The sequence below is a fragment of the Sylvia atricapilla genome, chromosome 1 (genome assembly GCF_009819655.1).
Source record: "Sylvia atricapilla isolate bSylAtr1 chromosome 1, bSylAtr1.pri, whole genome shotgun sequence".
Lineage (NCBI taxonomy): Eukaryota > Metazoa > Chordata > Aves > Passeriformes > Sylviidae > Sylvia > Sylvia atricapilla.
The window spans coordinates 90,495,879-90,520,587 of record NC_089140.1 but is presented as its reverse complement, the minus strand read 5'-3'; the positions used below and the strand labels follow the sequence as shown (position 1 = coordinate 90,520,587).

General features: G+C 40.5%; 1 protein-coding gene across 3 annotated transcripts in view; it reads left to right on the top strand.

Moving 5' to 3' along the window:
* Positions 1-503: 503 nt before the first annotated feature.
* The window catches only part of ANKS6 (ankyrin repeat and sterile alpha motif domain containing 6), a 38,150-nt gene continuing 13,944 nt past the window's right edge, over positions 504-24,709 (top strand). For all 3 annotated transcript variants that reach the window (XR_010744536.1, XR_010744535.1, XM_066327601.1), the window contains exons 1-11: positions 504-893; positions 4,182-4,681; positions 6,963-7,007; positions 8,093-8,297; positions 11,763-11,869; positions 13,312-13,460; positions 18,092-18,302; positions 18,887-18,936; positions 19,933-20,136; positions 22,201-22,366; positions 22,963-23,132. Coding sequence is in view for 1 of the 3 variants with exons in the window: in XM_066327601.1 (XP_066183698.1) it covers positions 535-893; positions 4,182-4,681; positions 6,963-7,007; positions 8,093-8,297; positions 11,763-11,869; positions 13,312-13,460; positions 18,092-18,302; positions 18,887-18,936; positions 19,933-20,136; positions 22,201-22,366; positions 22,963-23,132 (2,166 nt within the window). In the remaining 2 variants the exon portion in view is untranslated. The remainder of the gene's footprint in view (positions 894-4,181; positions 4,682-6,962; positions 7,008-8,092; positions 8,298-11,762; positions 11,870-13,311; positions 13,461-18,091; positions 18,303-18,886; positions 18,937-19,932; positions 20,137-22,200; positions 22,367-22,962; positions 23,133-24,709) is intronic.

Here is a 24,709-nt window from a genome sequence, read left to right as displayed (position 1 = left end):
AAGGCTGAAGTACCATGTAAACGGATAGCTGCTGACAGAGGGACCGCGCCAGGCTGTAAGGAAGTCGCGTTGTGAAGCAAGGAAAAGGGATTGTTGTGTCAGGTGAGAAGGAATAAGCCCCATGGCGAAGGCCTGCTGCCGTGACCCCGTAATGCGGAGACACCGAATTGCGCGGCGGTCAGTACCGGTGCGGAAAGCGGCCGCAGCCCAGAGGGCAGAGCCGCCCCGGCGAGCGGGGCAGGAGCCGTCAGGACACAGGCGCCGGCTGGGCGAGGCGAGGGGCACCGCTGGGGCTGCCAGCGCGGCGGGAGAGGCGCCGGGCCCCCCGGCCCGGGCTGGGATAGCCCTCGCCGGCTCCGGGGAGCGCGGCCCAGCCCGGCTCCCCCTTCGCTCCGTGCGAGAGCGGCCGCGGCGCTGCGGCCGCCCTGGGCCGGCCTCCTCCCGCCAGCGGAGTCCCCTCCTCCCCGCTGCCTTCCCGGCGGCGGCGGGGGCGGTCGCGGGCGGCCGAGCCGCTCGGGCCCGGCAGCGCTGCCCATGGGGGAGTGCGGGGTGCCCCCGCAGGTCCAGCTCTTCCTCCGCGCCTGCGAGCAGGGCGACTGCGAGACCGCCCGACGCCTCTTGGGGCTGCCCGGCGGCGGCGGCCCCGCCGACCCGGCCGCCCCCTGCTCCTCCTCGTGTGGCCCCGAGGAGACGGCGGCGGAGCCCCGCGGGGAAGCGTCGTCCCCGCCGACCCCCGCCGTGCCCGTGGACTGCACGGACGAGGCCGGCAACACGGGGCTGCAGTTCGCCGCGGCGGGCGGCCACGAGCAGCTGGTGCGGTTCCTGCTGCGGAAGGGCGCCTCGGTGCAGAGCAGCAACCACTACGGATGGAGCCCGCTCATGCAAGCGGCCAGGTGCGGAGGAGAGGGAGGGAGGGATCGGAGCCGAGGAGGGGGTCTCCGACCGCCATGCCTCTTCTCCGCCGAGTATCGGCCTAGTCGGCGGTAGCCCCGGGGCGGGGAAGGGAAGGAGGCGCTGCCTTCCCCGCCCCCGGGCTGCCACGGGCGCTCGGCTCCCTCGCCCTCCCCAGTGCGGTCCCCGGGCCGAGGGAGGGCGCCCGGGCGCGCCGGGGAGCTCGGGGCGGCCGGCGTGGGAGACGGGGCCGGCGCCATGTTGGAGGCCGCGGCCGCTCGTCGGCGCTGGAGGCCGGAGCTGTCCCGGGGGATCGGCGGCGCTGGGGACGGGCTGTCCCGTGCAGAACGGGCTCGGTGCTAGCCTGGGCCATTAGAAACTTGTCACATTTCACGTTAAGAATAGGGTGTTTGAAGCAGTGCGTGATATTTCTTGATTAAGCCAGCGCAAAATTGGAGATAATGTGAACACAAAACACTGCTTTCCTCTGTGACAATAGGTATATGCACGTAGCCTTAGTTAATTTTTTTTCTTTTTTTTTTTTTTTTTGTACGTGTGTTTTTCTTACTTGTTGACAACTACGTGTGACTTAAAACATGCTGAAGCAAACAGAAACAATTAGTTTCACTTGACTTGCCCATGTTTGCCTAAGTGGCTTGCTGGAGGATAGGGAAAATCATTGCTGAGGGTTTTTAATGACAATACGGTCGTTTTCTGCATTGGTGATGTTTCCTTTGCTTCCTGTGCTGGGCTGTGGGAGGTTCCCGTGTTGTTGATGCTGGTGTTGTCTTTATTCCTGCAAGCACACCTTGGGCTCACAGGTGTGTTTTGCAAGGTTTTAGGGCATTGCTGTCCTTTCATTCCTTTCATAACTGAATGCTTAATCAAGAGAATAAATGGTTTTTGTTGTTCCTAATTTTTTTTTAATTTCATAACATTAAAATACTTGGAAGAAAAGAATCTCTTTCAAAGTCGACATTTCTCTTTTCAATTAAAGGCCATAGAAAGTTCCCAAAGAATGAGTCACTCAGCTGGTTTCCTAGTAAGAACAAGGAAGACAAGGTTCAACAATTTGGTTATTTTATGATGGTTTAAAAAAAAGTAGAAAAGTTGTAGAAACAGTTTTAGGGTTTTTTTCCCCTTAATGAAAACCATGTGCTCATTCCCTGAAAACAATAAAGTCAGATGACTATAACCCTCGCACTGATCTCAAGAAATTACTAACATTTGAAAGGTACTGTATAAATTGATGAAAAGTGTAAAGTAGAAGAGTGTATTTCTCTTTTCTTCTTAATGGATAACCAGAAAGGAAACACAGTGTTTGTACAAAGGTAGGCTTCAGACTTATGTGGCTGTTTAATTTTCTGTCTGTGATTAGCTCTGTTGCAATTGGACAGGAGGTAGCGTATATGCATAAAATTCACCTTGTGCAGGGGTTGCAGGCTCTACTGAGGTGATGCAGTGCAGGGTACCAGGGAGTACACAGGCTCCAGAGGCTTCCTTCTGCAACTGTGTACTTTCTGGAGGGAAGCTAAGGACTTTGGGGCTCGTGGTTGCTTTAAGTGGTTAGCATTTAGTGTAACATTCTTTGGGGTTTCCTTGATTAATGTTTGTTTTACTGTAATGTCCAAAGGCTGCCTTCAGGGTTGTGCTAAGCGAAATGTGCACAAGCATACAGTAGTGCATGACGCCTGAAACAAGAGCACAACACATCTTGTCAAGGTATTATATTTATTAAAATATGGGCTGCCATTTTTTCACTGATAACTATTTGCTTGGGTGTATGGCTCATGCGATTTTGTTTACTGGCAAACTAGCAGAGCCTCTGATATTCAAGTGATATCAAAACTGGGTTGCTGATAAAACTGGTGTCAGAGTTCAGTACTCTAACCAAGTTCTTACAGATATTCCACATAAGTAGAGTTTGGTGCCAAGTTTCCTTATTGGAAGATACTTGATATTACACAATTTTAATTTAGCCTTGTAATACAGCACTCTCTTGAAATCATACCACAAGCCTGACATAGCAACTGCAACAGACAGTCGAATCACAAGGCACCATGGCACACCCATTACCAGTCCCTGTATGATTATCATCACAATGCTGGCTGTTGGAAGGGATGAGTTAAAGACCACAAGACTGTTGAGGAGGGTTGTAAATCACTCAAGTGACCTTGCAACCAGGAATAATTCTTGATAAGCCTTGTGTGAAGTGCAGGCCCATGGTCCTTTAGCATGAATTGGTAATGGTGCCAGCTTCTCTATCTCTGCCTATGTGTTGTTTTGGGGATCCCCACATTCACGAAGGTAATGAATCAATTTACTCTTTGCATTTCAGCTGAGTGAGTTTATGGTTGTTCTGGCTGCCTGCTTGTGTCAGCTTATGCACTGGGTATCCCCAGCTATCAGGAAGGAATATGGGGCTGGAAGCCAACTCAAGTGCCTTACTTTCTTAAAATTATTTTTCTGGTTGCTGGGTTTTGGTGCTTGGTGTGGGGCTGAACTGTGTAGCTTCCCCCGTGCTGGTCTGTCTGGCTGAGCAGTAAAATATTTTCCATTGATTGTTTTAGGGAAGGCCATTCACATAGCCAGTTGTCCCATTCTGCTGGTAAGCCATTTCTCTTAAAGGTCACCTCTGGTCCCCTTGTTGTTGAGGGAAGTTCAGCTAACTTTACAACAGTGATGGCCACTCACCATGTTCTTTCAACTTTATGGGCACATCTGTATTCATTGAGTTTTCCTCCATTATGGGAGTTCATTGATGATTCACAATTGGAAAACAAGAGATAATGCAAATATAAAAGACTGACTCTTCAGTTAATAAAATGGTCTTTTTTTTTTTCCTTAGCACTGACTGCAGTTTTTACTCCAGTTGTTTAATAGTAATGAGGGATCTAATCAATATCCCTGGAAACAAAATGGCTTTGATCTGTTAATGTGATACAGCTGTGGAAATAAGAGGATGAAAGTGACACTGGTTCATGGAAGTTATGAGTTGGTGCCCTGCAGCAGAAAATGAGGCTGGCAGCTTGCTGCCTTGAGCAGACCATCCTCTTCAATAGATGCCTGCTTTATGAGCATGGCCACTGGTACATGTGGAATGGTTTAGTTTACAGTCCTCAGCTGATGATTGCTCTCCTCTGGCGAGGTGCTGATTGTCACATTCAGAGATGCATGTATGATCCCTCACAGTGTATGTATTAGTCAATGGGCAAATTTGGTAACAAAGTTTTTATGTTGGTTTTTGCAATCCAAGGTGTTAATTCTCTTCCTCATCTCTTTCTCCCAAGGTTTGGACATCTAAGCGTGGCCCACATCTTGCTGGAGAATGGTGCTGATCTCAATGCACAGAACAAGTTGGGGGCCAGTGTCCTCACAATGGCCTCCAGAGGCGGTCACGTCAGCATGGTGAAATTGTTGCTGGAATCTGGAGCTTTTGTGGACAATTATGACCATTTTAGCACAAATGTACTTAACAGCAGCAGAGATGACCTTCCTGATATCACTCCACTGATGGCAGCTGCTCAGCATGGACATGAGGCAGTGGTACATCTGTTACTAGACTGGGGAGCTGATTGTAACTACTCTCTAAAGACAATGGGCTGGAGTCCTTTAATGCTGGCAGCTGTTAGTGGAAAGGTGAGCTTGGCACAGCAGCTCATGGAGAAAGGTGCCAATCCTGATCACTTGAATGTACTAAATAAAACACCTTTTGAAATCTCTGTTGGCTTCAAACACAAAGACATGAAGGACTATTTGGAATCTTTCACAACGATCAGGCCTCAGGCAGGTATGGAATGTTACTTTATGGTTCACTTTCTTGCAGTTCTGATTGCATATTTAGAAATTGAGGAGCTTATTTTGTATGGCCCTGATGTTCTTTGTAATTTGCAGCTGGATTTTGAAAATGTTGGAGTAGGTACACCTAACTTCAGCAGATTTTTTCCATGTTAGCAGGGTAAGATTCCTGTCTGTATGTGGCTGTTTTGGGGACACTTTTCAAGATATTTATGCAAACTGGCACTGGGAGGTATTTAACTAGAAGCTTTGGAAGAGCTGGATTTTCTAGCTTTGGACTGCTTGCTGTAAAACATATGGATGTGGCTAGCACTAGAAAGATAATTTTCCACTGCCATGTGGACATGTCCAAAACTGTTGTCTACATTTGGTGTCATTCCTGCAGGTCAAGTTCCCTTGTACTTGAAGAAGAACAAAAACCAGACATCTGTTTCTGCTGTAGAGAAGCTGTTAACTCAGATATTTATTACAGGTTAAGTTGGAACTCTAGGGGTTTCACACGGACATGCTGCCAGGCAGAACTAATTCATTGTAGATGTTTGCTCTTGAGGAACAGACATCAGTTGGTTGCAGTGTACAGAATCCCAAAGATCCATGGCATTCACTATGTGTTTGCGTATGCAGGATGTATGTGCAGGCAGAGTTGTCCTCATGAATCTTGAAAACCTTCTGTGGTTGTATGACTTAAAGTATTGAAGGACTCTGTGTAAGTGAGGAGACTGAACTTGCTTTAAAACAGATTAATGTTTGTCAGCTGTGCTGAAGGGGAATTTCCATAGCAGGAGGGTAGTAACTCGTTTGGGCAGAGAGGGGAGTAAAAACATGACTCTTCCACACAAGTTTCTGCATTGGTTTTTGACCATAACTCAGTTTCCTCCTAGCACTGGAGTCTTGAATATCCTATGAAGAAGAAAGATCATTTCTGTCATATGAAAGACAGGAAAAAAAGAACGTTTATTATGATCCATTGCCATAGGTAGGGTGAATTGCTTCCTAGGAGAAAGCAGCTCTCTTCCCACGGCTGTTCTCAGTAGCAAATTCAGAACTACCTGGAATAGCTTGAGTGTTACCTGTCTTCTGTCCCTGTCCTTACGTAGGCTTACACAGATGGTAGTCTTTCCTTCTGGCATCTTCTCATGGTCTCCTGCTCCCTGAAGCTGCCTCTCTCCAGATTTCATATATGCCAAGTATGGAGCCTGGTCCTTTCCTAAACTAATCTTTTGAAATCTGTTTTACAGTGGTGAGCTCATACACACAGTTCTTTCTATAAGAGAAGTTTCTGAATCAGGAGAAAATGTAGCACCCATCACTCTCTTTCCTGGTCTTAAAATAAGAGTTTCTGGGAGTATTTTGGGCTTTTCAGCAATTGCTTTTGTTCAGCATATTAAGGGTGACTTCCTTTGGAGTCAAGCTGTGAACATAGACCTTTTCTGTATTTCATAAAAAGGCCAGAATTGGGCTCACGAAATCTGTGTCTCCTTGTTTCCCATAAAATTTTATTATTTTATTCCCATTGACTCTGTAGTAATAATTCGTCCGTAATAATTTGGAAAATAGAGGACAGTGTTTTCTGGCATGAGTGGAAGGTGAAAAATATGTCACAATTTTTTCCTCATCTTACATAGTGTCAGAAGTTTCAAAGCACTCTTGAGCCATGTAAAAAGAATGATTCTTCATTCAAAATATTACAATTTGTAATAATTACAATTCTTATTATGGGCATGGTTATCAGAGAGCTGAAGAATATTTATTCATAAGTGTGTGTAGTTAAATTGACACTATTATTTTTGTGACCTTTAGAAATTGGCCTAGAAATAGAAGAGGAAATAAAACTGGAGCAGCTTGTAACAAACTCCTTTTGAGTCATCTTTCAAAATAATCCCATACTATTTGAGTCTTCACTGTTGTACAGGGGATTTTACCAGACCACAGAACCATACTGTAGCTCTTGAGTGGATATTTTAGTCTTCCAGGGAGGAAACAAAAGAGTTTCTGAATACAATTTCCTGATGGAGAATGAAAATTGAAGAGCCTGTGCTGATGTCTTAGTATAGTTTCAAGTTTTAGCTCTGCACAGTAAACCATACAAGTGAGTCAGTCTTCCCAAAGGTAATAAAGGAGTTGTCAATACTTTCTTTGTTCTTATTAAATGTATGCCTAAACATATGTTTTATAGTACTTCATATTTTTAATATTTTTTCCTATAAAAATTCTACTAGAAATTTTTTGGGGTTTTTTTGGATTGCCAGTAGAAGTGTTTATATTTCTTTCAGATGCAGAAAAGAGGCAACCTGATGTCTTTCATGCTTTGAAACTGGGTAAGTGCTGCCATGATTCTTCCACCCTGTCTAGTTTTTCTAACTCCAGAGCATGTCTGTTTGCTAGCATGGGAAACATGATTTTTCTGGTCCTACTTTTCATCTATGAGCTACCATAACATCTTCCTGGGAAAGCCTCAAGTCTGTTAGATTTTTAGAGTGATCATGTGCCCTTCCTGTACTCCTGTGATTTTTGAGATTTACAGATGTTAGTGCTGGGTCAGAAGAAGTATCATAGGAGGGGCCAAATGAATACTGGTCAGCACACTGGGTTTTGGCTTTTTTACTTGGCTATGGATGGCAGCACTGTTAAAAAATCAACTCATTAGGTTAAGGAGTGTTCAGGTTTCAAAGTTAAATTCTGGTGTCTCTGTAGGTTCCAGGATTTCTGTTTAACACATCTGTGCTCTGGGTCTGTGTTAAAAAGGCCACCTGCTGTCTTTTACAAAATTGGAACATAGAAAAAGTAGTTCTGTGCTTTTTTATCATTCCTGTTCCAAGAAATTAGCCGAGTGGTGTTGGTGGGGGTGGGTTTCAGTGAGTGCATTCAAGTGGCTCCAGGGTTTGTCTGGGATTTTCGCCGACTTTCCAAGGAAAATGATCATGCCTGTGATTGGGTTGAAAGCAGCCTATGCCATGAATCAGTTTACCATCTGAAGGTTTTTATGAAGGTGAAAATTTTTCCATTTGCGTGGCAGTTGATTTGCTTGTTCATGCCCCTGTTCCTTTGGTGGTACACACAGTCACAGAGATTTTCTTTTTTCCTTTATCTTCTTCCCTGCTTTTACCTGCCATAGAACGTCAGAAAAATACAGGACGTAGGTGAGCTTAAGCTCTGTTTAAGGTAATCCTGACTGCCTTATGAGATATTCCGTATTTGTGTCTTCACATGCAGGATGCACTGCAGTTCATATAGCCTTCCTTAGTTGTTAATTTCAGAAAATAATTCTTGTAATGGGGTTGCACCTTAAGTATACAGGTAGAGAAAATGAGGAAAATACAGTGCTTCATGCAATTTTATGTAGGCTGGAAAGATGTAAAGTTACTAATTAACATTTAGGTTATGTTTTATCACTGTTTTGCAGGAAACTTTCAGCTGGTTAAAGAGATCATTGATGAAGATCCAAGTCAGGTTAATATTACCAATGTGGATGGTGCATCTCCTTTAATGATTGCAGCTGTAACTGGACAGCTGCCCCTTGTTCAGTTCCTTGTTGAGAAAAAGGCTGATATTGATAAACAGGATAATGTTCATGGCTGGACAGCACTAATGCAGGCCACGTACCATGGGTAAGATACAGTCTCTTCTTGTGTCTATCAGTAAAGAAGTTTAATTTTTCTCACATCCCAGTAGAAAAAACCCTTTTTGATACCGACTCTAGAAGCAGAGAGGTTGTACAAGAAATTAGACTCGTGACCTCAGTTTTTCATGACTTTTGCATTGCCCCCTGCTTTTTGGAGCAAATCTGAATCACTTTTTGCTCACCACAGTGTAAGAAAGACATTACACTGTGAGAGAATGTCCAAAGGAGGGCAACACAGGTGGTGGAGGGTCTTGAGGGGAAGCTGTGTGAGGAGTGGCTGAGATCACTTGGTCTGTTAAGCCTGGACAAGAGTCTGAGAGACCTCACTGCAGTCTACAACTTCCTCAAGAGGGGAAGAGGAGGGGCAGACACTGATCTCTTCTCTGTGGTGGTCAGTTACAGGACCTGAGAGAAAGGGTTTAGGTGTCAAGGCGAGATTTAAAGTTGGATATTAACAAAAGTTCTTCACTCAGAGAGTGGTTGGGCACTGGAATGAGCTCCCTAGGGAAGTGGTCACACCAAGCCTGACAGAATTCAAGGAGTGTTGGAACAAAACACTCAGAGATCTTGCGGATAGTGCTGTGCAGGGCCAGAAACTGGATTCAGCAATCCTTGTGGGTCCCTTCTTACTCAGGTTATTCTGTGATATTTGGATTTTAGAATGAATGGATCATTTGGGAACCTGAAGCAAGCTCAGTGGGTACTGGGAGCATAGTGCTCCAGGCAGCCCCCAGGAGCCTTGATGCAGATTTCTACTTCCATCCTTTGGTGTTTTTCAGTTTTGTGAAAGATACAATCATCCCTCCTGGCAGGGTTGTAAGCCTATATGAAGTTGTGAGACTTCAAGGCATCAGCTTTCCATGTGCCACATTTTCCAGTCTTAGAAACATTCCTGTGTTCTCCTATACAGCCTTTAGTTTTCAGAGAGTTTTTGGAAATGCAACCAAAATAATTGTCATTTTCTTTAAAGCTCTTTCATAAATCTAAGTAGATACTTAGGAGTCAGACCTCAGAAATTTCCCTGGCTGGTACTTTCACGTGTGATATCTGTCATACACCTAGCACTGTCTGAATACAGGATATTCAGTTTAAGAAGGTGAACTTTCCTTCGTTGTTGTAGATGAGGCCCTGAGCAAGGTGAAGGTTCTCTTCAGTGGTAGTGCATTAGTTGTATAAATAAATGCAGGTATTCTGCACCAGATTTTGTTTTAAGTCAGCGCATCTCATTGGGCTATGCAAGTGCAACAAAGAGGAAAAATAGGAGGTCAAGTTGCCATTGCCATGTGAAATTTTTCTGAAGTAGTTCTTGGGACCTTTATTGATAGTAGTGACAGACATTCTACAGAAGTGCAGTAAGATCAGTTTTTCTGGTGCAGCTGCTTCACTTAGCAGCAGTCACCCAGCACACGGCTGGAACAGAAACAGCCAGGACTAAGTGGGAGGGCTGCTGGCATGTCCCTTTTTTGGTACTCAGGTACTTCTCTTATTTGTGGAAGCACACACAAAGCTGCGTCCTGCATGTGTTCAGATACTGACTGTTCAGTTTACTGGAGGACTGGGTTATGAAAATTCCTTTCCCTAATATCAGTCTTCATAGTCATGAAACTTTGTTAGTTAATTTTCTTAATATGCTTAATGTTTGAGGTAGTGGAATTTTAGGAGTCTTTGGTATTGTTCATTCTTAAGTAAAGCTATCTAAAGGCCATTGGCTCAGTGAAAAGACCAGAAGGACCTCCCAGCCCTGGAAATATGGATGTGACTTCTTGGGAACCATGAGGGATAAAAGATACCCCTAGCCACCCAAGATAATCCCAGCATCACAGTCATCTGCGAAACCCCTTCCATGTTATCTGGTCTCATAGGTGAGTAATGACAGCAAGACTGACTCCAGGGACATCTGGATCAATAGAAGAGCAACATGAATGCTGCAGAAATACAGTTGCTGTGCTAAGTTTTACTATGATGAGCAATTGTAGTACAAGTGGTGAGAATACATTTGAAGCGTACCAGAGCCCTGTGTGTAAAGCCACATTTGGAGTGCCCCAGTGTGGGTGGAATACCTCATGTGCATAAATATTTATCCTTGTAATTCTGTACTTTACAGCTGAGCCTTTTTCTTAGCATGGAGAATTGCAAATTTTCAAAACACCTGAAAATCTTTGGCCTCCATAGAACCTCAGGTAACCCTTCCTCAGGTGCACCAATAGTGTGAAGGGTCTCAGGCTTGAAGGAGGGAGCAGGCATAGTGTCCCTGAGCTAGAGGCACTAAAAAATTGTGCTCTTTGTGCTCTCGAGGTACAGGACTGCAAAGCAGGATGGAGGGATAAATGAAAATTTTAAAGAAGAGGAGAAAAGTAATAGGAAATACACAGAGTAGCTGTGGTGAGAATAAGCAGAATATTTGTTAGAGGAGAGGAGTAACAGTCCTACTCCATTTCAGGTTGATTTTGTGTGGAGTGAGTTCAGGAATGGAAATATCCATATAACAAATGATGCTCTGAAGTGGAGATGTTAAGATCCACTTTTCAGCTTCCTTATTTGAATTTGCAGTTACCTGTTGGTGCTTGAGAATGTTTTTTCTCTGTGTTGCTGATGCATGTCAGAGTTTGATTTCATACAAGGTCAGTCACTGCTCAAGAGTTTTGTATTAAGTATATTTTCCCTAGCTTTGTTGTCTGTTTAGTTGTTTCATAGGCTGAATTGAAGTACTGTTTTTAACTCACAAGGCGAGTCCTGCTTATTTACTCAGGTGTATCGGAGGAGAGAGGGGCTAACTGGAGCGGATGGTGAATGTTTTTTATGCAGCTAGCTTTGAGGAGCTTTTGTTGGAGGTATTTGTGTTGGTTGACATTTAATGCTGATTGTTTTTGCGTTTTAAACACCTCAGGGAAGTGATAATGTGCCATCTCAATTACATAATTTATAGCTGTAATTAGGTGAAGTACTGTTTGAAGTTTAGAAGTTATCTTCAGTCAATTTGGCTTTTCTGTATGCAGTTTTTTAATGTGCAAGTTGAGAAAATGAGGTTGCATTGAAGTATTAGTGATGGCATATGATGACTACTGAAATGTCCTTTGCCATTCCACCTGCTTTTCTGCCCTAGGCACTAATGACTTTCATTGAAGAGGTGTTGAGCAACATATTGCAGGCATTTTCAAAGGATTAGCTTACGAAAGGAACTATTCAAATTAGGATTTTAAAGCTAACTTTCTGCTTGTTGATCAGTATAATTTGTAATGAGTAAACAGTGACTGACAAAGGACTCATGGGAACTTCTGAAGAGCCTGTGAACAAATTTTACACTAAGTTGGCTGTAGAACGTGTAAAACTGATCTCTGATTGAGGAATGATGTTATAAAAGGTTGAAAATATTGGAAGGTTGAATATTGGGGGGCTTCTTTCTTCATTTACTTGTTTAACGTGATCAATGCCTTGTTTTCTTCCCTTAAAGAAACAAAAATGTTGTAAAGTATTTGTTAAATCAAGGAGCTGATGTTAACCTTCGTGCAAAAAATGGATACACAGCTTTTGACCTGATAATGCTGCTGAATGATCCAGGTATGCTATTTCAAAATGCTCTGGAGAAATATACAACAGAAGCAAGTATACATTCCTTCCAATCTAGAAAATACATTGTAGTTGCTAGGAAGTATCCTCTCATGTCCAGGCTGGACTGGACCAAGAAAGGACACTGTCTGAAAGTGGTGGGGTTTGTGTTAATTGGTTAGATGAGTGTATACGTTTATGGGATAACAAATTTTGTGCATTCCTCTTGCCTTTGGTTCTGAAGATGCTTGAAAACTGCTGTTTGTGTCACTAGAGCCAGCTGAGTGGCATTTGATTGTGGGGGCACTGGTATTCTGTAGTGTCATTAGAACAGAGCTATGAGCTGGAGCTAGAAACTGCCCCTTGGCAAAGAGCAGCAAAGGGACAGGACAAAGAGAGTGCAGTAGGAACAGGACGAGGGAACTCCTGGCTGAACCTCCCACTAGTTCTGTGAAGGCTGAGAATAAATCACACCTCAGGGCTCAGGTTGTTTGTGTGGGAGTGCTGTAAGACAAGGCAACATGCTTTGGGGAGGCTTGAATGAAACACATTTCATTTTTGTTGCAATTTGTTTTACATATATAATTTGTTATTGTTAATGTTCCTTGGTACCGGAATTGATTTATCTGAAGCCAAAAACCCATTACTGCTAATGAACTCTTTGAATTTACACATTATGGTGGTCTTGGTTACTAGCAGATTATTTTCCATGTCAAAAGTAGATCACTAATAGTACAACATTTTAGACAATAAATACAGAGAATTATTTTAGAGCTATGTTCTGTGACAGAATAATTTGTCTTGCTACTTCTTTTTCATTCAGTTCTCTCCACCTTTCTGAAAATCTGGCTCCTGTACAAAATGCAGATTTACAGATTATTTTTTTTAATTTTTGCTTTTCTGTCTCCTGTCATGCTTGTTCTTTTTTTGTCATCTTACTTTTTTTTATTACTTCTGTTTTGTCCGTCTTTTATTCCTACCATTTCTTTTCAGTCCCTTCATTGTCCAGGCTGAATATCTTCTTTCTCTTTGGGATATACTTTCAACCAACCTTTCAACTTTTATTTGCAACCTATGCTTGAAGAACAAATTTTTCTCTACTGTCTTCTGTGTCAGGTGAGAAAAGGGGGCATCTCAACATTGTTCTTAACTTGTACAAAGTGCGAGAGGAGGCAGTTCACTTGATCACAAATGACTGAGTCCTGCTGAGTAGCATGCTTATTTATATTGATAAATACCTTTTGAGAGACAATAAGACTGCAGCCCATGTTGTGCGGAGAAGGCATAGAAAAATAGGTCATGAAAGAAAGGAGATTTGGGGGTTCATCTGCTTTGTGTTTGACAGGTAGATCAATTGCTACTTAAATGGGATTTACAGGGAAAGTGTCAGTGCATTGGTTGTAATTTGGGAAAGCAAAACAGGCCAAACGTTATCTTAATTTGCTTGCTTGTAGACACAGAAGTTGTAAGGTTACTGGCATCAGCATGCATGCAAGTCGATAAAGACAAGAATAAACTGAACAACAGATCATCTCTGCCTTGTTCCAGAAGTAGGCAATCCTTAAATATCCCAATGTTGCCAGATGACAAAGGAGGCCTAAAGGTAAATATATTCATTCTTGATAAAAATTCATTAATTCCTGTAATGTATAAGCAGAAAAAGCAATGGCTAAGAAGTGTTTTGGATCTAATATTTAACTGGATTTGTTGGGGAGTTGTGTGTGTTTCTGAATTCCCTGCTGACAGTGTGGAGCGTAGCACATATTCAACTTCCTTTTTTTCAGGTAGCAAGGCTGTGGGAAGAGTTTGCATTGAAGCAGACTATTTCAGTACCTAGAAATAGATCTCATGATTAAATGGAAGGTTCCATGTTCATAAGTTTGGAACTCAATTTCCGTTATTATCTTCCTTTTAAATCTGGGCTGAGGGTAGACTCCTTCATATCCATAAATGTTAACAGGCTATCGATATTGAAAATTAAAAAAGATCCTAGCAGAGATTTTAATATGAAGAGTTGTGGAGGAGTGTGCACGTCAGGCTTTCATGTTCTCTGGCATGTTGTATCCTTAACTCAAAACTAGTGGTGGTCCAGTGGGAAACAACATGGAGTTGGAATAAGTGTATGCCCACTAAACATAGATACTGCAATTTTCATTGACTGTTTTCAAGAGAGAAGGAAAAGGTTAGTTTTGTTGTTGTTACCATTGTTGTCTTTTTCCAGGCACCAGTTTATTTAGGTGAATAATCTTCAATTATGGTGTACCTCAGAATTTCTTGGAGCCCATGATGTCGTCTTTTAAGTATAAATATTACTAGGCTCTTGAAAAAAGTCATGTCAATTTCCAGGCTATTTTTGGCATGAATTTTAAAGAGCATTTAAAGTTCTGCTTCAGCTCAGATATGTTTTGCAGTTTTAACTGTGAAGGAACATGTGGTTGTTTTCATATGATTATGCTATTATTCAATATGATTGAATAATAGCATAATGACAAAGGAGGCCTAAAGGTAAATATATTCATTCTTGATAAAAACTCATTAATTCCTGTAATGTATAAGCAGAAAAAGCAATGACTGAGAAGTGTTTTGGATCTAATATTTAACTGGATTTGTTTGATTCATTATCAATTAACTGGATTTGTTATCAATTTAGATGGACTTATTTTACTTAGGTGGGAAATTGTTAGATTAGCTTTTGGCTTTATGGAATACAGATCATCAATGGATTTGATTGCAACCCTTGCAGTGACACAAAAGCTTGAGTTAGGGTCATAAAAGATTGTGAGGTGAAAAAATTTTTTTTTTCAGTGATAAGGGTATAGAGACAAGTATTAACACAAATTTAATATTCTGGAATATTTCAGTATTTGATCTCAAAACTACAGAATATTACAGTGCTTACTAGTCATAATCAAGCATTTTTTCAGCAGAAACTGTGTTCTATATAGTTCTATAATAAATACGACCAGGAAGCCTGTATAATCCATTCTTCCATCACTACTTAATGCTTTAATCAGCCTGTCTGATCATGAGTATCTTATGTATCTTATTGTTCCTACAAATACTCAAAATGGGTAAAAATGGTATTTTCAGATTTTCTAGCTGGGGAGCAACATCATAACATTTATGTGATTTTACCGGAGCCATGTTTTTCTCAGTTGTTTGATGAATGCTACATGAAATAGCAGTAAAGGCTTCATTAAAAGTCAATCTGCATTCCATCTTTTCCTCCCTTCTGCTCACTTGACTGGTTACTCTGTCAAAAAGAGATTCATTTGATAGAATTTATTTTCAACAAACCTATGCTGGCTGTGGCTTACAAGCTGTGATGGCATACAAAGTTTTTTCAGTTATGACTTTTCACATCAAGCATTTTGATCAGTAAATTTTCAGATTGTCCTTTTTCAGCGATTGTATATATTTATCTTTTGCCTGATTTCTATAACTTCTTCCATACTATTTACTGAAGGTAATCAGTATTCACAGAGGTCACAATCAATGTTCAGAGGTCACGTTGGCTATAATTAATCTTGTTTTAATTTGTGTAAGCTCATTTAAATACTCTGTTAAGAAAATGAACATATATTCCAACCTTTCTCCTCTTGATAGTATTCATACTAAAATACCTGATTACAGGTGGGCTGCTTTTGAAGTTTTTAAAAAAAACCCCACTTTTCAGTCTCACCTCTTTGATTACTTTTATTGTTAACTAGTAGACTTTTTATTTTGTAATGTGTTTCTTTCATTTTTAATTTCTGCACAATATGAGCTCTTGTTCCTTTACTGCTGCTAATGTAGTGGATGTTCATGATCTCATTCTTCACCTCTATCACACAAGAACCGTTAACTGCTTTGTTTCTCACCATTTTGTGGCCTCTGTGTGGGTAACCAAGGCAACCTCCAAGCCACAGCTAAAATGCAAGACGAGGCTGGGTGCCAGAGACACACAGGGACCCAGGCTCCAGTAGGGTCAGTTCTTCCTGTAACAGAAGGCTTCCTGCTTGTCTGTAAGAGTGCTACCTCTACACCGGAGTTCTGCTTCTCCAATCAGGCAGAGGGTCAGCAACACCAGGCATAATAAATGGAGTTTTCCACACCTCCATTTTTATCATTCCCAGCTGAAAGGTCACTTTGAGGAGAAACCCTTCCCTCCTTCTGTTTGATTTTAACCCTTTCATCCCAACAGCCTCAAAAACAAAGTTGTCCCTTTTCCATATGAAAAAAAAATTGTTTACGTTTTTTTCTCCCTGCCTGTTCTTCAGCAAGTTACACTCCCAATATCAGGATTAGAGCAGTGTGAATTATCACATTCAGTTTCTATTTTAGATGAAAATTGTTTGAGGGCAGAGATTTCCAGTTCCCCCTCTTACTCTTAATTCCTAGTGTTGTTACAAATGTCTAAGGTATTTCTGAAATGGCAACACTATTTTTCTAGTTCTTTGATACTGTTGCCTTCTCCCTGCTAGATTCCAGTCTTTTTACAGACACTGTTTTTAACAAGAAATGATTTTTTATTACTTGAGTGCCTCAGTCTATTTAAAGCCCATCATTACAGCTTCTGTACATATGTGATGTGGAGAGGCTGCAAACTCTTGCAACAGCAAACTAAAAACTCCAGAAATCAGACCATCATACTATGAACACCAAAAGACAAGGTGAAGCTCTCCAGTGTCATTATTTTCTTGCCAGAGACCAGTAGGTTTTTGTCTGGTAACATAGTGGCTGTACTTACTCCAGTTGGGGGCAGTTTGTGGTGTGAGTGTATATTAAGGAAGCAGAAGCACTGCAAGTAGGAGTAACAGTGATGATGGGCAGTTAGAAGTGATCTTTCTTACAGAAGCAAGGTGACTTCAGTAACCAAAACCAAGAAGTGCAGACACTCTCTTTTGTAAGCTTATTGTACTCTGTGTTAAAACTAGATGAACTTCCAGTTCCTTTTGGATGGTGAATAAATGCTGAATTGTGGATTTTACTGCTTTCTCAGGCTGTTTGTCTCTCTTGCCTTTTTCATCAGATCTTTCTTGCTGAATGTAATGTAAATCTTTATTAGTTTTGGCACCAAAGAGATACAGAGGTCTGAGAACTCTATACATTACTAATGCTCTGTGCAGATCTAAAATATTTTAATGGTCTACTGCTACAAGGTTTAATATGCAGTGGATAGGTATAAGAATGTTGCAAAGACATATATTAGTGAGTAGTTGAAAAATATTAAATTCTGAGAAGAGAGCAGAATATATATTGTGAGAAGGGATTGTTACCTGGATTTGCTGTCACTTAAAGCTACCCCGATGAAATGTTGTCACTTTAACATGAGTTTTTTAAAAAAGTGTTCTAGAAAGGGAAGGAGAAACTGTTCTAAGAAATAATCAGAAGGTACTTATAAACTCATTTACCTAGAAGCCACATAATTTTTGGCGCAAATTGGATAGGGTTTGTATAGTCTAGAGAAATGTCTTGCTAAAGACTTGAAACAACTTCTACTGTCTGCCTGTAAAAATGTGCAAGTCTGTGAATATTTGAATAAATTTTATTCTCAGCAAAGATAGTCCTTCTGCATAATTGTTTCCACATATGTGATATCTGTATGGATGGAGGTTATAGGTACATAGTCCTAAGTTTATTTTGTTTTCATAGCTGCTGTTTCCTGGCCTTGCTGTTTTTCCGTTTATAGTCTCTCCAGTCTGGTTTAAATTATCTGTATAGCAGCACTGTATGGATTGTGGATCACAGGAACACTATCAGAACTCTTCCAGTTTGCCACTGATTTTGAAAATTTTGACGAGGAGCTGTGATGCAGATTACATAAGCTCATATGCACACTTCTAAAAAGTAGAAAACAGAGATGCCACTCATTGATTCCAGAGAGAGTAAAAATTGATGGTAAAATTGGAAATTGATGACTAAATTAAATATTTGCTCTGTAACCACATAAGTTCCCTATTCAAATTGCCCTAATACTTCTATCTACTTTGGCCTTCTAGATACTGTGGAAAAACATTTTAAAATGTTTGCCAGGTGAAAAATAAGAGAAGAGGTAATTATTACACATACAAATTATGGTGAAGAATTCTCTTGGTAACTGTGAGCCACTTTAACATTGCTTTTTAGTTTATTTCAAGAACTCCTTGGTAAAATTATCACTGCTGTAAGGATTGCTCAATTATAGTTTCTTTTCCTCTTTTTTTTCTTTTCTTTTAGTTGGAACTAAATTGTTGTGTCTTCTTATCAATCTAGTCCTGGTGGAGCAGGATGTCCAATCGATTCCGCAAGCTGAAGTTGACTCAGACATTGCGCCATGGATTTCCTTCCAATCAGTTTGTGCCTTTTCCGGATGAGACCGAGCCGTCATTAAATTCCACTATAAAGGTGGCCTCACAGAGTGATACGGACACCTCTGGAAACCTTGATGCTGCTACAGCTTGGAGCACAAATAGCAAAGCTAGTGGTAAAGGCAGAGTTGTCTTGTGGGAAATGAGCTTTTGTGGGGTAGTCTGGATGATACTATTTCTGATTTATTGGTCTAGTTCCGATTTAGCTTAATGTAAGTGAAAAAATGTGACAGATTTGTAGTCTGTAGAAAGAGAGATGTTCATACTCACTGTTGATCCTGCTGTGTGCAGTAAGAAAAGACTAATATAACCATGTCACTATTCTTTAGTAAACACCATTAAATTCAGACAGGTCACTGAGAAGTCTTAGTATCTTCCATAAACTAATTCATGTAATGAAAACCAATTTATTTAAACAAATTCTGAGAATTAAACAATTCTGAGAAGAAAGAGAGATTGGAAAAGCCCAACTTGTAAAGCACTTTTACTGAAATTGTACAGATGAAAATCCCCCACTGTCTGCAATCCAAAGCGAGGAGTTGGCTTAATTTTAGCTGAGGTGCATGACAGTGACACTGGAAATCTCCATAGTGTGTGCTTACTGAGGGTAGAGCTGTTGATTGTTTGAAAACAATGAGCTATCCTTAGAAACGAAAGTAGAAGCATGTAAACAATAAAATATAATTTATGTATTTTTCAGGTGCAAACAGTGCAAAAGGAGGAAAGGATGATGAATTGTTGACAACTATGGTATGTTGCACTGTTCTTGATGTCTTCAGCCTAGTTCAGAGGGTCATGTAGCTCCCATAATTTTTAGGTTTTTTGCCTCTTGTCCAAGTCAGTTCTAGAAAACGAGCTTGTTTTTTTAGTCACTGGACAGGAACTGACAGGCTTTGATACACCAGTAGTTCTCAGAGGAAAAAGTACTAAAAGTAATGTGATATGGAAGCTGTACTGACTTTTTTCAAGAGTTACCCTTACCTTTGTTTGATCAACAATGAAATAGTAAAAAACATGGAACAGCTGCTTAGTTGCTGTCAAGCAGTATGAAGTGAGGGAAACATGGATGGAACATAGTACAATGAAGGTGTGAAATTACTAATAGAGGCAACTATTAAATATTTAGTTTGTGAGATATATTTATGTTATTCTGTTTCTTCTTCTGTTATGCTGTAGCTTTATATTCCCCTGCAGCTTACTTCATGGTGATGTCATTAAATTTGCCTGGTTATTATCTTTATATTCTTTTGTAAGAACTTTTGATATGACTGACTGATAGAACTTCAGGCAGCAAAGTCAGTTGTGGTGGTTCTATCTCTTTCTGCACTAATCATACAGCAGGAACATGCAGTTGCTCACTGTTGCCAGGCATCCTGTCTGGGAATACAGAGAGGATTACATTGTTATTTCCTTGGAAATTGATTGTTATTCTTGTTAAAGTCAACTTGAGCAATATTTAGCTCAATAAAGGAAGAGATGGTTTCTGCCACGTAATGAACTATATTCATTGTATCAAATGAATAAGCATAATACTGAGGGGTGCCACAATACTCACTGGTTTCTCTCTGTTACTGTGTGTTGTACTTCTCAAATAGGACTTTTGTGTCTTGTTTCTGTTCTGTTTAAATGTGTTTTCATCTTTTTTGCTTAACTTATTAAAATTTTGAAACTACATCACCAGCTCCCAGTAATCTTTCTTAAGAAGTGACTGTTTCCCCCCCACCTTTCTTTGTTCCCCTCTCTCAGCTGAGGAGTAGTGCTCCATTTACCAGGCTGCCGAGTGACAAGCTGAAAGCAGTGATACCACCTTTCTTACCACCTTCAAGCTTTGAGCTTTGGAATTCTGACCGAACCCGACTCAGCAAAGATGGCAAAGCTGAACAGATGAGAACTGCCTGGCCACAGAGAGCAATCAAGCATGATTTTAACAGCAGTGGGAACTCTGATATAGTAAGCAAACTAAATGTGTATGAAAATACTGTGTTATGCCAAGACCCTGCTTACTGGTGAGCCGCTCTGTTTCTGATTAGATATTACTTCTAACCCACTGTCTCACCAATGGCTTGTCCCGTCGCTGTTAGGGGCACAAAAGAACCACACTCACTTCAGGTTGAGAGGTGAACAGAGAAAGAGGAAGTTTATTATGATTTGGGGTTTAAATAGGATTTGGAATTTGATCAAGGGTTGGGAGATCAGAGGAACACCCCTCTGATCTCAGTGGTCAGGCCAGCAGTCCATCACAGAGAGAGATGAGAAAACAATCCACTTGTTTATGTTACATATGTGAGAATCTCCAGTAGAAAGATGTAAACAATCAGAAGGCTAAAGAATTAGGGCAACATGTCCTTTTAAGCAGTGCTGCTTAGGAAGAATGCACATCTGTATGGAAGACACATAATAGAACAAAAGTTCTGTGTGAAATGAAACAACTATTTTTTTGGTTTGGTTTTGGGGGGGGTTGGGGTTTTTTTAATTTTGTTTGGGTTTTTTTGTTTTGTTGGGGGTTATTTGTTTGTTTGTTTGTTTTGTTGGGTGGGGGTTTTTTTGCTGTTAACTAGAACCACCAACAGGGTGGTAGAAACTGCTCTGATTTAGAAAAATACCAGGGACAGAAAAAAAGAATGAAAATTGCTCAATTTTTAGGAACTGAGCAGGAGGGAAGAAATGTAAGACCAGTATACAGACATAATATTCTGAGAGATTAGCAATAGATGAAATTGTAGCAAGTAGTGATCAAGTGGACTTGAAGGCACACAGCTTTAAATTGGAAGTACTGTAAAACTGGAAAAAGTCTTGATTATTTCTGGTTTTTTGTTTTTATAGAAAGAGCTTGCCTGATTCTACAATCTTTTCAGTGCAGATGCAAACCAAAAGAAAAATAGGTGGTTTGTCTTGAGATTGGAAATTAAACAACCTCGACAGCCTTCTCTTTCATAGTTGGAGAAAAACAAGAAGTACTTACTCCCCTAACTGTAGATTGTAATAGCTAGATGTATAGAAGACTAGTCCAGAACTGTGTTCTCAATGTCAGTTCTAGAAGTGGGACAATGAAGACATTTAGGAGGATTTTTTTTCTCTTTTCGTTTTTTTAAGTGGACATGTACTTAATACCAGTTGAGGTGATTTAGGTGGAATAAGGCAGAGTATTAGAAGGGAAGTGACATAAGAGGAAGATAAGTTGTTTATCATCCCAAAAAGGATGGTTGTAATAAAATAACTGGATAATTGGCATGTGTATAAAGTGAGGAGCAGAGAAAGTAGGGGAAGACTGGCCATCAGTCCTTCTGTGAGGAAAGAAGGGTCTTGCTGAGGTTATAGGAAGGAGGGAAACAGTAAGTCAGAGATGGAAGAAGTAATTTGAGCAATGGGATAAGAAACATGAAGAAGTTGAGCTGCAAAAGCTCATATGTCAAATGGCTGACAGTGGTCAATGGTGTAAAAGCAAAAGAAATTAAGGAGGATGTGGCTGAGGAGTTGGGTAGTGTATAGCTATATCAGTAGTGCCTCAGTTAATAAAACTCAATGAAGTGGTGCAGCTGGCTGTTTAGATTACAGGGAATGTAAAAATGCAACTGATGGAGAGAAATTTTATATTGCTTCTTTCAGCTTAGTTTGTAAGTGAAGGGGATATGATGAATGGGAAGTTGGTAGCTGTAAGATGGGAGAGACAAAGCCAGAATTCTGCAGGAAAGAAATTTCACATGTGATAATTTTTTTTCTTCCCCACTGCTCATAATACTGTGTATATCATATCTCAGGTGCATCATATATGTTCATTTGTGTTGGCCAAACATTAAGAAGAATTAATGGTTTAATATGGTGTAATTTCTTTCATTGAATAAATATACTCAGTATATATATTTTTCTGTAAGTATATATTCAGTATATATATATATAAAATAAAATTCTTCCTGACATCCTCTTTTGTTCTTCAGTGGAAGTTTCAGAACTTGTGATTTTTTCTCATTTTTTCTCAATCAAGAAAAACAAATTATTTTTCATTTTGTTTTCCAGACGTCTGTTAGCAAAGGTACTAGGCCAGTCAAATTACCGGCATTTGCAAGAAGACCAGCATCTCCTTCAAATTCTAACAACTTCAACCACTCTCCGCATTCTTCTGGTGGATCCAATAACATTGCAGGAATTAGCAGACATGGAGGTGAACTGCATAACAGATCAGGTGCCATTTTTAAGAAGAAAGTAATTTTTATCTGGTTCAGTTAAAAAAATAGTGTTTGTGATGATGGTAGAAGATATTAAACCTTTTCTGAGCACTCCTGCCATTTTACAAGCAAAGCTTCTGTAAATTTAGGGTATGGACTTCGAACACTTACATAAGGGAAGAGGAGCCTCACATCTGTTACAGAACTCTCAGTGGTCAGCCCAACTCATGCACATTTTACTTGATCCACCCATGGTGGATCAGATGGATGCTGGCTCATTGCACCATTCATGTCATAGAGCCAACTCCTATGCATGTTGCTTCCTTTTTTTGTTTAAAATAAAAATTAGTTTTCAATTAAAACCAAAGCTGCACACATTGTACCTGGTAGTTGTTGTAGACAGTATGGTGAAAGCTGTGTCCAAGGGTATGAAAGTCAGATGTGTCTGTGAAGGGCTGGCTTCCCTCTTCTGGAAGCTGCTGGAGTGATCTGACCTTGGAATTGTCTCTTGCTTCATCCAGTTAGTTTTTAAATGAAAACAAATGTTTGAGACTTAACAAACATTTCAAAATTATGGTTTCCTTTACTGGGTTTATTTTATTTTTTGTTCTAGGTGGCAGTGCAGATAACGTTTTGTCTCAGATTGCAGCCCAAAGAAGAAAAGCAGCAGGCTTACCTGAGCAGAAACCCAGCCAACAGCACAGTCCAGTCCAGTCAACTCCTTCATCCACTGTGTCGGATTTGCAGTGTGCTCAGATTGCTGGCAATGGACATGTTGTAAAGGTAACGGGGAATGTAAAATCTTGCACTTCCAGATTGGATAATAGGTCATATCTCAGTCGTGGGTGGTTGGTGCACAACATTGCACAGCCAAAAAAGAATGAACACTTGTTATGTTAGTGGAAGCTTTTCAGCTCTGCATACCTTACTTTTAAGTGCAAATCCACAGAAGATGGAACCTAATAAAAAAACCACGATTTTACTTTATTATTAATTTCACTCTATTTTAGAAAACAGTAAATGTAATGCTTGATCTTAGGGTAGATCTGCACTATTATGGTTTCTCATTTTTTCTTTCTACGGTCCTGATCCAGTGTTTTGTGTTAGTTATTCCTGCATTTTACCCTGAAGTGGTATAGTTAGTTTCTCTAGCTAGTTTCCCTTCAAAGGCTCAACCTGAATGCAGAGCATGACATAATTTGTACCAGGATATGCTGACCACAACAATACACCTGTAACCAGTCTGCTCCACAAGGTGTTATTTTTAAATGGTAGGTCATCACCAAAGCTGGATTTTGCTCCTGAGGCCATACTGTTTGTGCTGACTTACCTGTCAATTCCCAGGAAAAGTTACACCCTCATGACCTGGACATTTCTGTGCATTTGTACTTTGAAGTTCTTAACTGCTTTGTACAACATTCTTGATGGTTTAAGATTTTAAATCTTCAAGATCTGCAGAGACACAAATTAGAAAGCAGCATCATAACATAAGATGTGGCACACTATTGAGAAACTGATTTATTTACACAAGGAAACATTGCATTTCAGAAAGCAAGAGAAGGAAAACACATAATTTGGGGTTTATGTTCTAATGCCTGGTATTCTGGAACTGTTAGAATACGTGAGCAAGAGCAAAATTTCTCCAACCTATGCTTTATGCAATCTCCAAGCAGCTCGTTTTGTTTTCTTTGCATCTTTCAGTGAGATTCTTCAAATTTTGCCTGAGGAAACAAAAATGACCAGAGTATAAAATTAATACTTTCGAAATCTCATTCTGTGGTGTCTTATATGGCAGCAGTACACGATGTTTTTATTTAATCAGTACATAAAAATAATAAATGAAATTGTTGTTCAGAAGTTCTATGGAAACTTCTGGAGGACAAAAGTCAGAAAAAGAAAAGATGCAACTATCAATGATGGAACAGTTTCCATGAATAGTCATTTTGATCTGTCAATCCTGATTCTGGAAGGACTACTGGTTGCTTTTCAAAGATGAGATTGGGAGCTAAAATTTCTAACTCAGCTGGGCCACTGGAGTCTGAGCAATTCTTTGGCATATGGTAATCTTTCCTCCCTTTCTATCCTGTGCAACTGCTCCCTGAGTTATAAATGATCCATCTCTTTTTCCTGTATACAAAACCCTTTTATTATCCTTTTCCGTCATTAAAGTCTTCTCTGCAGAGCAGCTACCAAATGCTTTTTCTTTCAGAGGTGGTCTGACCAGTATGTTTTAATTAAACTCTCAGCATGGCCTCTCAGCTTGTTTTTAGCTTGGAAATAATTTCAGACGAGCTCCCTGTGTGCCTCCCCAAAGTCTCATTTTTCTCCAGTTATATTAATCATCCCACCAAGAGATAATA